General features: G+C 36.9%; 2 protein-coding genes and 1 long non-coding RNA gene across 11 annotated transcripts in view; 2 read left to right on the top strand and 1 right to left on the bottom strand.

Annotated features, from left to right (window-relative positions):
- Positions 1-6,238, top strand: part of trio (trio Rho guanine nucleotide exchange factor) — a 44,855-nt gene extending 38,617 nt beyond the window's left edge. For 3 of the 6 annotated variants that reach the window (XM_046610830.2, XM_046610828.2, XM_046610827.2), the window contains 12 exons: positions 227-552; positions 709-868; positions 946-1,173; positions 1,260-1,448; positions 1,631-1,863; positions 3,260-3,518; positions 3,916-3,954; positions 4,060-4,591; positions 4,704-5,232; positions 5,301-5,636; positions 5,742-5,934; positions 6,026-6,238. In XM_046610830.2, coding sequence (XP_046466786.1) covers positions 227-552; positions 709-868; positions 946-1,173; positions 1,260-1,448; positions 1,631-1,863; positions 3,260-3,518; positions 3,916-3,954; positions 4,060-4,591; positions 4,704-5,232; positions 5,301-5,636; positions 5,742-5,934; positions 6,026-6,133 — 3,132 coding nt within the window. In that variant the 3' untranslated portion in view covers positions 6,134-6,238. Of the gene's footprint in view, positions 1-226; positions 553-708; positions 869-945; positions 1,174-1,259; positions 1,449-1,630; positions 1,864-3,259; positions 3,519-3,588; positions 3,854-3,915; positions 3,955-4,059; positions 4,592-4,703; positions 5,233-5,300; positions 5,637-5,741; positions 5,935-6,025 lie in introns of those variants that run through there. The other 3 variants (XM_046610829.2, XM_046610831.2, XM_046610832.2) reach the window with 3 other exon arrangements.
- Positions 6,239-6,564: 326 nt separating this feature from the next.
- On the bottom strand, positions 6,565-10,705 carry LOC124211600 (PR domain zinc finger protein 5). Of its 4 annotated transcripts, none has more exons than XM_069133306.1 (3): positions 10,106-10,705; positions 9,945-10,030; positions 6,565-9,849 (listed from the first exon to the last, which is right to left on the bottom strand). In XM_069133306.1, the coding sequence occupies exons 1-3, from the start codon at positions 10,248-10,250 to the stop codon at positions 7,303-7,305; spliced, it is 2,778 nt and encodes a 925-aa protein (XP_068989407.1). In that variant the 5' UTR covers positions 10,251-10,705; the 3' UTR covers positions 6,565-7,302. The 4 variants fall into 4 exon arrangements, with proteins under 4 accessions (XP_068989407.1, XP_068989408.1, XP_046466807.1 ...); XM_069133307.1 differs by having other exon boundaries at positions 6,565-9,846; XM_046610851.2 differs by having other exon boundaries at positions 9,945-10,705.
- A 119-nt stretch (positions 10,706-10,824) lies between these two features.
- LOC124211607 (uncharacterized) lies at positions 10,825-12,615 on the top strand. The gene is made up of 3 exons (XR_006881489.2): positions 10,825-10,855; positions 11,986-12,129; positions 12,500-12,615. It is a non-coding gene; the product is annotated as an uncharacterized lncRNA (long non-coding RNA).
- The last annotated feature ends 733 nt before the right edge of the window (positions 12,616-13,348 follow it).

The following is a 13,348-nucleotide window of genomic DNA, read 5'->3' as shown; positions in this document are numbered from 1 at the left end:
GCATGTAAGAGAAAAAATAAAGGGATAATCTGAAAAACTTGTGTCTTATAATACTCTCTGCCATGATAACTATTTGAATTGTTACTGGGTTTTTTCATTGCTCCTTTTTTTGAAACTAGAAATAAATGGAAGGCCTGCAATAAACAAATTCATCGTACTATATACCGTTTAACTATTTCTATCGGACTTTATCTTATGGATATATTACATCGGCTAAATGTAACAGGAACAACATACGGAAAACCAAGAGAGGAACAGTTTGCAACGAGTGCCTAGTAAAGCAACGGGCAGCGAAGATGGAGTCAGCCTTGGTGTGTCAGCAGTAGAAGAGACAGATCCAGAAAGTGCAGCAATCGTTAAAAGACAGTTCGTTATCAGTGAGTTAGTTGACACTGAAAGATTGTACGTCAGTGATTTGAAGCAGATCGTTGAGGGATACATGGCACTCATGAGAGATCCTGACAGCGAAATTCCTCTACCCGAAGATCTGCGTGGTGGAAAAGACAAAATGGTGTTTGGCAATATAGAAGCAATTTATGAGTGGCACAGAGAGTGAGTATTATTTATACTTCTGATTTATAGTATCAATGTTAATTAAATTTCAATCTAATTTTTCATGCTAGACGTATTTTCTGCTTTGATGAAATTGTCTTTTCTAAATGCAAAGGTCTCCCGATATTTGAAATTTAACGCTATTTTGAATTGCAGTTTTTTCCTCAAAGCGTTGGAGCATTGCCTGGAGAGACCACAAGATTTGGGTCCACTGTTCAAAAAGTATGAGAGAAAATTGCACATGTATGTTGTCTATTGTCAAAATAAGCCAGTTTCCGAGTATATTGTATCTGAACACATCGACACATACTTTGAGGTAATTATTATAGAAATATACAGTCTCATTTGAAGCGTCAATCGAATTCTATGTCTAAGTTAACTTAAAATTTACAGGAATTGCGGCAAAAGTTGGGTCACAGGCTTCAGTTATGCGACTTACTGATCAAGCCTGTACAGCGAATAATGAAGTATCAATTGCTGCTGCGCGAGGCGTTAAGATTAACGGAAAAGACGCAAAATCACTCAGAGATAGAAGGTCTTCGTGCGGCAGCACATGTTATGCACATCATTCCCAAAGCAGCCAATGACATGATGGACGTAGGAAGATTACAGGGCTTTGATGTAGGTCAATCTTTTCCTGTTCTTCACTTATTCACGTTTGCTTCCTAGCTTCGGTGATTTAATATTTAAGGGTTCGATGTTTTCAGGGTAAGATTACCGCCCAGGGAAAACTACTACTCCATGGCCCGCTGTTAGTTTCTGAAATAGGAAATGTACCTGTTCGCGGAAGAGAATGGCAGGTTTTTCTATTTGAGCAGAATATTATATTCAGTGAGGCAGTCGGGAAAAAAACCCAGTTCACTAATCCCGCTTACATATACAAAGCTCACATACAGGTAGGTTCGGTTTCTTATTTGCAAAAACTTGGGTTGTTAGATTCAATTGAGATACTGTCGCAAGCAGCTGCTTCTTAACAGTCGGTTGAATGTTAGACTCAGAATCAAGCCCATCAACAGGGTGGTAAATATGGATGAATAACACAAATTTTCTCTTGTAACTTTCCAATAACGCAATACAGGTGAACAAAATGAGTCTCGACGAGTTGGGAGATGACCCTGAAAGGTTCGTGATCCGTTCGACGGATCCTCGCAAGCCAGGCTTGGGATTCTCGTGCGCAGCAGTGGACGAGAATGAGGCGCGAAAACAGGAATGGGTGGATACGATAACAGCGATCCTGCAAACACAGCGCGATTTCCTTAAGGCAATACAGTCCCCAATTGCCTACCAAAAGGAACTTACCAAAGACCCACTGTAAGCGTCTCCAACTACTCAACTCTTACTGACATTTAACACTCAACCTGTGAATATTCGTTTCAACATATTTTTGTATATTTTATAAAAATACGAACGCTGTAAGCTAGTTAATGGTAGTGTCTCCTTGTCTTTACCCCAAACTTATCCTTTCGTACCCCTCGTCTTTCGCCCTGCTCTTTAGCTTCTCTGAATCTTCTCTCTAATTATTAGTCTTTTTACTTACTCTCGCTCCCTGAGCCTGTCACGTGTGCTAATCCGTTCCAATGTGCATATATACATATAGACATATATATATATATATATATATAAAAATTCATATATATATATTAATATAATATATTATATAATATATATATATATAATAATAATATATATATGTATAAATTAAATAATAAAGTGAGGCGCTCAAGAGAGCATACAGTAATGAAATTGGTTATTATTATAATGCAAAATGTACGATATATTTATAATAATTTTAATAACGTTTATAATGGCGCTGAAGTGAACGAGCTGCAGTGCGTGTACATAATACATATTATTGGAAAACTAAAAACAAAAAAAAAACAAAAAAAAAAAAAAACTACTATAATAATCAACTCCTGCGCATAAAAATTTTGTTTAGAATAAAAACGTAAATTGATTGAGAATGTCATTGTGATGCATCGTAATCCCTATTCCCCTAATGCCGGCGCACCCTAACTAACTGCTTGTTATTTTATGATTTACCAAAAACACAGTACTACAATATCAAATCGATCTTTCTTACCCAATGTCCACTTGCAATAATTACACCCTTTCACCAAGGTAAATAACTATCATTTCAATAAATAAAGTCGTGGGTGTGCGATTATGCAATTGAATAAGCAAATTTACCGTAGTGAAATTTTTCTGTATCTCACCCACACCTTGAAACCTATACTCAAAAGCTATTCAACATTACCTTAATAATAAATTCGACAAATATACAAATTTTATAACATTTAACCATCGATTCAGGAGTAACTTTCACATTAACATTAATTGCTTGACTATGCACGAAAAAGCAATAAGAAACGAACGGTGCACATTAATCATGCTTTATATTTTATAACTCTATCCAGAGGTCTTGGCGACTTAATCTAAGCAAATCCAAGAGCTTTTTTCCTTGACCTGCGATGCGCTTGAAATAACTTACATTATATTACTACCTTGCTGGATAAAAAAGCAACAGACACAGCTTCTGTTCTGGTCAACATTTTCCCTCATTAATAAAATCATTTTCAATTTCACTGTTAGATAGCAAGAAAAAACATAATCGTGACGACTGATATGGTTAACATCGATTGAATAATGTAGGAAAAATTTGATCTGTAGTACTGTGTTTTCTATTCATTTTTAATTTGCTGGCGTACAGCCGTGGCTCGACACCGGAACCAGTCATTCAAGCAGCGGTGTCAGTTCCCCCAATGCTGACAGTGTCTGGAGCAGCAAATAAGGAAAGAAGCAATCAACGTAAAACGCAGCTGATTCAGCGGTCACACACCGCGGGTGGCTTAGATGGCGATGCACTGCCTCCTCGGACACCCAGCCCTACTAAGAGTAGACTTAACTTCTTAGAAGGGTTCAGGAACACTCTGCGAGCACGTTCGCCAGTTCGCAACAACTCAATTCCGGTGAGCCCCAATCCCTCTCTGCTATGAAATGAAGTGGAGCCCAAGACTGTTATAGCATTCTTACTTACAGCCAAGGGACTCTTCCGCTTCTTCCTCTTGATGTCTCTCGCTATCCGCTATCTATTGCATTGCCTTCTGTTGTTGCAATGGCAAACTCTCGCTCTTGTACTATTGAAAAAATAAAAGAAAAGATAACAAAAATAACAAAAAAAAAAAAAATAAACAGACAGAAAAAAAGAAATACCGTATGCCCCTAAAGTACAAATACGTATGCCTATAGTTCCACTTTGTAGAAGAATTAAGACATTATCCATTGTCAAAAGATAAACTAGAAATGCTAGAAAAAAATGAGATGAAAAAAAATTCAGAAAAAAAGTATTGGTTCTGAACTAACTAGCACGATGGGTGGTGGTTCTACTGTACATCCTACTGTTGGGTGAGCATGAAATTCTGATGCACGTATATGAATAAAAATCGCATGACGAAGCCGGGAATGTCGCCAGAAAGCAAAGGGATTCTCTTTAATGCGGCGATTCCTCAGGTGGCTCCAGGTGCTCGCGTACGATTAGCCGCTGACTGGGTCAAACTACACGCTGGAGACGAATTGGTCGTATCTCACTTAGATGGACCAGGGCTAGTCGTTTCTCCTATTGATGCAAAGGAAGAATTGTGGATTCCAGCTAGTTTCATTCCCAACTCATCAATCAGCAGAGCATGGTCGTTTCGCCCGAGAAAAATAGACCCAGATCAAGCAGTGTCTAGTCCGCAGAAGGGGCTTGGAGAAAAAATGCCACCAAAAGTACTCAGTGTTTTAACACCTGTAAGAGTTACTGCCGGCGAGGTAGCCAGACTTTCCATAGAAGTTGCACGGGCTGAAGGTGCCACGATTGTTTGGCGGAAGGAGGGAGAATCTCATGATATTGTACCGAGCGAACGCCATAGGCTTTACCATAATTCGGGATTTATATATCTCGAAATTTCTCGTTGTCGTCCGGTGGATTCTGGTGCATATATTTGTAGTATACAGTGTGATAATGGTTCCTGTTCCACGAAAATCTCACTCAATGTAACAGGTTTGTAATGCCGTGTGTATGCACGTCAGTGAAATAACATAATTAAATTACATACTAAATTTATTACTACAACTACAAACTACAAGTATATTTTCTTGACTTCAAAAAATAGGAGGAAACGGAACAACGTGGGCACGTATTTTGGGCACCACAAAGGTTGAAGTAGATTGGGAGTGCCATGATACTGGGTCCTGTAACTTGGAATACAGAACAATACCATCGTTAGAATGGATAACTATTATAAAAGAAGTCAAAACGCGTCCGACAGTCCTGGAATTACTACCTGGGACTTCGTACAGTTTTAGAATAGTTGCAAAGACTGGAAACGCGACATCACCTTCAGCTGTGATAACATTGCCCATGGATGAGGGAATAAGCTGGGAAGCTGAGCAATTCGTCGGACGATATCTGGAGTTGGATGAGCTGGGAAAGGGGAGGTTTGCAGTCGTACGGCGCGCCAGAGACCGCGGTACTGGTCATGAAGTTGCACTTAAACAAACACCACGTCACAAACAATCTAGATCATTCACTCGTTCAGAATACGATTTACTGGCTTCAACGCATCACGCAAACATCGTAAGGGCATTTGCCCTTTTTGAAAATGCTCCACAGCCTGGAGTAGACACAATCGTACTTGAGTTGTGAGTACAACGAAAGATTGTTATTATTCTAACTGATTGAACAGTAAGTAATCGATGCTTTATTTAAGAGTTCGGGGTCCGATGCTGTTCACATACCTATGTGAGAAGAAAGAATATACCGAAGCAGCTGCCAGCAAATATACCAGCCAATTGCTTTCCGCTCTGGATTGGTTACATACCCGACACTTTGCTCATCTCGATGTGAAACCTGAAAATGTCCTGGTCGACCAAGAAACAGAAATTGTCAAGCTTGTTGACTTGGGTGAAGCTGTTCGAGGGCCTGTCGAGGAAGTAGTACCGCCTGCTGACTTAGAGTTTGCAGCTCCTGAATTAGTCCTTGGCAGACCTACTGGTCGTCACACTGATATGTGGGCAACTGGAGTATTCATTTATGTGTTGCTAAGGTGCGTTATGCGTTTCATAGAGCTGTTGAGTAATATACATTGCTTCCATAGGGCAGGTTTTGATATTCATCGAATTTTTGTACTGATTGCTGCCGAATGTTTCAGTGGCTTGTCACCGTTCCTGGATGATTCGGTCGAGGAAACGACAGCAAATATATTAAAATGTGATTTTTGCTTTCCTGATGAATATTTCAAGAAGGTTTCAAATGATGCAAAAGATCTTCTCGGAAGATTGCTCTGCCTGCATGGAGAAGATCGTGCGTCAGCAGAGAATTGCTTAGAATCTCCGTGGTTTAAGGTGATAGTCAGAATTCATTTTTTTAATTGTAAATTAAAACATGACTGACGAAGGAGGGAGTGAGTAACTTTTCTTATGCATACTTTTTTAGATTCCCAAAGGCACTACGATACCATCATCTCGAATGGCAGCATTCACAGAGCGTCGGGCACATTGTTCCAAATCACATCAAGACCATAACGATAGTTTTTATTCTTAACAATACATGTTGGTCCAGAGTGTTATATCCTATTAACAGTTTATAAGGAAATGCAAAAAGTGACATGTAAATAACAAAGATATATTTAAATTTGTATACCTCGAATGTTGTTTCATATTCATAATCCGTCTTTTTTAATTTGTTAGAATTGCGAAAAATCTTTACCACAAAGCAAGCTAAAACGTTGTAGTATTGTTATTATTATTGTCTCATTATTTTCTTATTATAATTTACAACATAATTATTAATCATCAATCAAAAATGACGAAGACACGATACGTTTTGATATTTCACAACGTATAAGTGGACTGATTTGTTTGTAATACGGTCTGAAAAATTTAGAATAAAGTAAAATGAATATTGTCAAGAATTTCCGACAATAATATAAAGATTACAGGGTTGAGTATGGCAGAGAAAAAACAATCGATAAGTGATTTAAAAACCTTGTATTTTCGTCATTACCCCAAAATGCTGAATATACGACAGTTAGAAAATTAATACATAAAAAGATTTTTTACCCTTAACTTTTCTGAACTGTTTGGGCCCAATCAAAGGTTCATTTGTATGTGATTTTTGTTTCAAATCTCTTGGGTTCATCAATAGAAAGTAATTCAAATATATAATACATCAATAGTACAACTATTATACGTATAGAAAATGCATATATTACACATAGGTACTAACAAATAAGCAGGAAAAAGTACTTAAAAGAAATTGATGAAACAAATGAAATTCATTTTAAAAACTAATAATAGATAATGATGGTGTGTGAACTGCAAATGACAATCACTAGTCTCAGCGATATGTCTCATTCTCATAAGGTTTGGTATTTAAAAAAAATCTAATTCCTCATAGTACGAAAGTTACCACCGACATAGCTGATGTCGACATAGCTGATGTAATTATGGAAATAATCGGTGGCAACTGTATATACAAATGAATTATTTTTTAATTATATTAATTATACAATATCTAGAAAAATATTCGACTTGATGGTACTTTGTTTTTAACCTGAGCAATTCAAAATAACGTAATAATAACAATACATACCAAGATATGTGGTAACTGATCTCAATTAATTGAATGTATTGCCAGTCACTCAATATTCCAATTATACTAGTGCTAAGCTTTGACTGAAATTGATGCAATAAGTATTGGAATTATATAATTTATTCACTGTCACAATCGAACGAATCACTTTTAAACCGTTTTGCATGGTGATTATCTTCGTGATTTATTTTATCTTCCTCATGTTCAAACTGTTTTTCACAGTATTGGCATTTGTGAAGTTGCATATCTTTGTCATGCGTGAGCAAATGGTCACACAAATCCTTTGCTAATTTTAATTTGAGTCCACAAATATAACATGTGTGTTCTGTGTCAGAATGAATTCGTTTCATATGTGTATCTAGGCCGCTCTTGTGCTTAAAAGTTGCTTCACACTCTGTGCATTTAAATTTTCGATATTTCTCCAATGTTTGAATAATTGCTGCATTCTCTTTATCTCCGTGTTCACTGAGAAGATGCTGCCGTAGTTTGTGCATGTAATAGAATTTCATACTGCAATGGTCGCATGAATATCTTTGGGCCCAAGGAAATAATTTCTCCAAATTTTTAAACGGTTCTTGATCTTCTTCATTATGATCGCTCCTTTGGTTTTTGGAACTTGAACACTTTTCTTCTAAAAAGTTTTGCGCTTTACTTGAACTTTGTCTGTTGGAATTGTGAACAGTGGTGATATGATTTCTCAGATGATCTTCACGTTTTATTTTGAAATTGCAAATGGGACAAGAATGCATAACATCGGAATGATATAAATCTATGTGATTTATTCGACTAGAATTTGAGTTGAAAGCCTTTCGACAATGCTCACATTTGAAATTTTTCAAAAGCAAATGTTGAAGCTCATTAGAATGCGATTTGATATGTTTTTCATACTCCACGAATGATTGAAAATCTTGGGTAACTCCATCGCAAAGTAGACAAATGAAATCACCCCTTTTGCTAAGATGGTACTTCATTTTATGAATTCGGAACTTTTCCTTACCTATTAATCTGGCATTACATTCACCGCAATATAAAATTTTAGTTCTATACTTTTCCCAATCCTCTGAAGAATGAGATTCTATGTGTTTAATTAATTCCTCAGCTATTGTATATGAAGCATCGCACAACTGACAATGGAACCAGACCTTTTTCCTTTTATTCCATGTGTCACTATCATGTATGCTTTTATGCTTCTCTAATTTCTTGGTGCTGTAAAACATTCTGCCACAATCATGGCATGGAAATAGCGGGGCTTTATCGTGAGTTGTCATGTGTTTATAAGTAGCAGCCTCGCTGTACATCACATTGTTGCAAATTGTGCAAGTATAAGCAAAAGGTGGATGTAGTCTGTGAATATGTTTACAGAGAGTTTGCTTGCAGGAAAATGTTTTCTCACAGTCATCACAGGCAAATGTTTGATCAAGATGTGGATTCGTGTAACTATTTTTTTCAGGTATAATGGATTTTCTTGAGTCGAATTGCTCGATGTGTGACAGTAACTCATCTTTCTTTGAGACTGTACTGTCGCAATTATTACTATTGTATCTCTGTCCAGGATGAGCCTGAACATAATGTTCTGACAAAGATTTTTCACTCGTGCAGGAAACATTGCAATGTTCACACGTATAGTTTATCGGCGAAGAATGATTCATTGCTATATGGGTTTTTAATTGTCGTCGTAATTTGAAAGTACGGTCACAATGTTTGCATTGAATTCGAAAAGCAGCAACTGGTGATTTCTCTACAGCTGTATTAGATTTTGATGCATTTGGTTTATGTTCTTTCTTTATTGTACCCACAACGTCGAGCCAGTTCAATGCAGCATCGTTGTTACTACAGTCTGACAGTAAGTAGCTCACAGTGTTTTCAGTATTTTCACTTGAATAAATTTCGCTATTCAAACTAATTTTTTCTAGAATATTATCGTTGTTCTTCATAATCTCATCAAATTTAGCAACTTCACTATCCATCCATGTAGTATTCAAATTATTTTTAAGCGATAGATTATTTACTTTCAATCGAAACTTCTGTGCCTTACTAACGAGTTTATCCGAAGTCTTAGGATTTCGAGAACAAGCTACATCACCATTGCATTTATTATGACGGTTAGAAAGAGATTCGCTTTCTTGTTTACATTCAAATAGCATACCACGTAGAGTACTGTCTGCTTTGTATATTTGTTGAAAAAATTTATACGACTGTTCCAGTTTTGCAAGACATTCGTGGCATATTTTTTTCGGCAGATCATCACTGTTCTTAATTTCTATAAGCAGTTTTAATTTCGTCAATATACTGTTGGAAGAGCGTGTCGTTTCATCAACTATATTGACTAGATTATTTTTCTTCCTTGCACACGTTCTACACATGTTTTTGATAGTTCTCTTCAATTTCATCAAATCACTCGTCGATGTCAGGTGGTTTCGATCAGCATTATATCCAACGGAATTTAACTTCAGCTTTGTGCACAAATTTTGTACCGAATGCTCAAAATCCAAATTCTCAGTACTTGCTGATTGACCATGGAAATTCTGGACTGAATTTAATACAGCCTCTATTTTGTTGCCTAATTGAGTTCGGAATTTATTGTCTGATCCTAAATTGGAATCAGTTTCAGATCCTGTAGTGGAGAGGCTCTCAATGCTGTTATTCTGTGTTTGCTGATCAATCTGCTGAGACAAATAATAAAAGTTAAAATAAAAATAATAACCTTTATAGCATTTGGAATGCAACAATTTATTAACATCGCACAACTGTTGTAACTTACGTCAGCATTTTTCATTCCACCAATTTCAATAGAGTAGCCGAGATCCCAATATTGAATTGGAACTGCGTCTTCCTTCAAAGCTCCTCCTAGGAGGTAGTCATCATCATGGAAATGGTTGCTACAAATAGCAAGTTTCAATGATTCTAATGCAGGAGTCTCACGTGTAAGCAAATCCTCCCGCCCGCTGTTTATCAACCACTTCACACAAAGGCTCGAATTTTTCAGTGGCAGATAATGAAATTGTTGTCCAAGCCGTTGTTTACCACAATTGATGTAACTGCATCGCTCGGTGTTCGGTTCGGTCATTGCAAAATACACTTTTATGAAACTCGTTTTACTCAATACCGCGATACTAAAGAACTTTATGAAATATTACCAATTTCAAGTTGTACGCTTCACCGATGCAAGTACGATTTTATACATTCCACACTACGTAAATTACTGAATATGTCCGGTAATTAACCTCAAACGACATACATAACCTAACATTACAACTGGCACCAACGAGCTCTGATCGCTCTAATAACATTGAAGTTTGATACGGATGGTGGGGAAAAAACACGGAAGCAAAGTTTTTCAATAAATGAGAAACTATACGGCAGTTACTATCATCCTTGGCTGCGGTACTGTAGTGATCGTCACGATTTCAGATGAGTGGAACGGCCCTTTAAATTTTTTCAGTCAGACATTTGAACTTTGTACAAAATGCTATACTAGATCGTTGACTGAAAATTATAAAGACAGTTGCCCCAATGAGCTTTGGTGTGACAAGCGAAAATTGTCGTGCGCTTGCGCCCCTTCAGATGTTCCAACGGTAGAGTTGAGAACTTATTTGCAGAACATCAGAGAGTTGCCGATTTCGAGATAATGCTGGCTGCATCCACCTTCCGAGTAACACTGTCTTCGAAATGGTAAGCCCAAGCCGGTACTTAGCCGGTGTGTACTTATCACCTTGTCGGCGATACAAGAAATTAATAATGGGAGTAAATTTCTTCCAAAATTTGTAGCAAAACACAGTGTTCGTACGCACAGGGAAAACCTGAAAAACTGAGAAAACTCAGGGAGTTTCTTACAGCAGAGAAAAGTCAGGGAATTTCGAAAATAAGACTGGAATTTTAAGTTTCTTGGAGAAATTCGTTCTTATACGTACATTACTTGATATCAAACCTACTTTCTTTTTTTTCTTACTGAAAATCGCTGGATGTTGTTTGTAAATTAGTAGTCGGACAGTAAATTAATTACTAGGTAATATTCAAGGTATTAGTATTATTAAGCAAAAAAATTGTCATTAACTAGCAGCATATTTCTTGGAAGGTTACTGAAAAAAATCCTATTTTCAGGCTGGAACACCTCGAAAAGTCAGGGAATTTCGGGTTCCAAAAAGCGTACGAACCCTGAAAACAGTGATTTGATTGAAGTATAGGTACCCGAGAGCAGAATGTATACATAGATCATAAATAATAATAGATCAGATGTAATAATGATGCTGAGACCAAGAAGTATGTATGTATATGCGGTCCATGTACGATATTATTATATATGATCCATGTACGATTGATACGTGGTGCATACCGTAAATTTTATAATTTTCCTAGAGACAAACTAGATTATCTACAATAATACGGCTATAATATGAAATTAGAAGAATTATTCATTTCGAAATGGGATTCTATTCGACACACGCTCGATGAATTCCATAACATTAATATTCATAATTATTACAACAACTTTTCATTTGTTCTCTCGATTTTGAATTTTCGTAGGTATAGAATCGAAACGCTGTTTTAGCTAGTCGCAAGTGAAGTATCTACGTTGGGTAGAGAAGCAGAATTGTTTTTCGAAAAGTGTTCGAATGGAAAAAAATTATCTGACGCTGTTTTGGATGTGTTTTTCACATATTTCAGTGTCCATTTAAGGGGGGAGCCTGCTTTAGAGGCTTCAAAAAACCGATTTTTTTTTTTGCATAAATGTCTACCCAAACTATCCAAGAATGTGTCCCTAAAATTTCAGTCGCAAATTCGAAACATTTTCGAAGTTACAGAAGAAATAGTGAGCAAGCGTCCAGCAGGTATACGAGCGGTTTTTTGAAGTTTTCAACCAGTTTTTTGAAGAGTCTGAACCAGTTTTTTCAAGATCTGAAGGGCAACTCTATTGACCAGGAATCGCCGATTAGCATATTAATGCGGTAAGTTCGAGAAAATTACAATTTTTTATGTACGAAAACTTTGACACACGATTTCTCCGTTTTTCATTTTTACGCTTTTTCCTAATTGGCGGGAAATATAGGGAAAAAACTAAACGTCCTTTCGAAACGAGAAAAATTGCATTGTACTCGGGATGAAATTCTATTCTAGTTGAACCTAAAAAACCTTAAGAAAGTTAAGATTAACCCACTTTTTAAACAATCTAAAGTGAATTCTTTTCGCGAGAAAAATGAATTTTTTTTTTTAATTTGCGAAAAATCATTGAATTTTTCACTTTTTGCGGAATTTTCTTGGTTTAACTAGAAGCTATACTATTGAAAAGTAAAAATTTTTTTGGTTTCTTTGTTTCAGATGGAAATTGCGACCTGCACCTTTCCGGCCGCACGACAAATGCATACTCGAGACGCCTCGGTGAAATGCTTGTACCAGGTATAATATGACATGTATCCTAATGAAAAAATTCGAGAGAGTGTTGAAATACATAACAATGAACCCTGAGAGTTTTGTTTTATTCGGATATTTCTTTCCTTCCCAAAAAAATCCTTGAAAAAACCGATTGTTTAAAGCCTCTAAAGCAGGTTCCCCCCTTAATCTGACATGTATCGTTCAAGTCAATACTGAGTTCAAAAACTTTTTGCTCTGGAAATCACGAGTAAAACCCCTCGGCGTTTTTGCTGGATTTATGGTGAAATTTTCGACGATTTGCAAAAATGCTGGAATCAGTTTATTGATGCACTGTATCGACGTAATTTTCCGAGAGGAATCGATCGTGCACAGTCCGAATACGCTGCGAGCAACGAATCAAAAGTTAGAGCCAAAAAACAAAAACCTGTGAGTTCCACATTTTTTTACTTTTTCCGTCGTCATTTCTCTGCTGTTGGTCCTACGCTGCTTTTGCTGCGTTTTCCGAGTTCCTGAGGGTCCAATTAGTCAGAAAAGGGTCATTTAAATCGAATCTGTGATCGAAAGTTTTTGGCCCAAAAAAAAAGTAAGGCTAACCCCTTTGTGTTTTTGGCAAAAATTTTCGCGATTTTGAAAAGTGCTGCAATAAATTCTTTCGTGCACCTTTCCGACGTAATTTTCCGAGAGAAATCGACTGGGCACAGTCCGAATACGCTGCGAGCAACGGATCAAAAGTTGGAGCCAAAAAACAAGAACCCGTGATTTCCACATTTTTTGACCGGTGCTTTTTCCGTCGTC

The sequence above is a fragment of the Neodiprion pinetum genome, chromosome 2 (genome assembly GCF_021155775.2).
Source record: "Neodiprion pinetum isolate iyNeoPine1 chromosome 2, iyNeoPine1.2, whole genome shotgun sequence".
In the NCBI taxonomy this organism is placed as follows: domain Eukaryota; kingdom Metazoa; phylum Arthropoda; class Insecta; order Hymenoptera; family Diprionidae; genus Neodiprion; species Neodiprion pinetum.
This window is presented reverse-complemented; position numbering and strand designations above follow the sequence as displayed.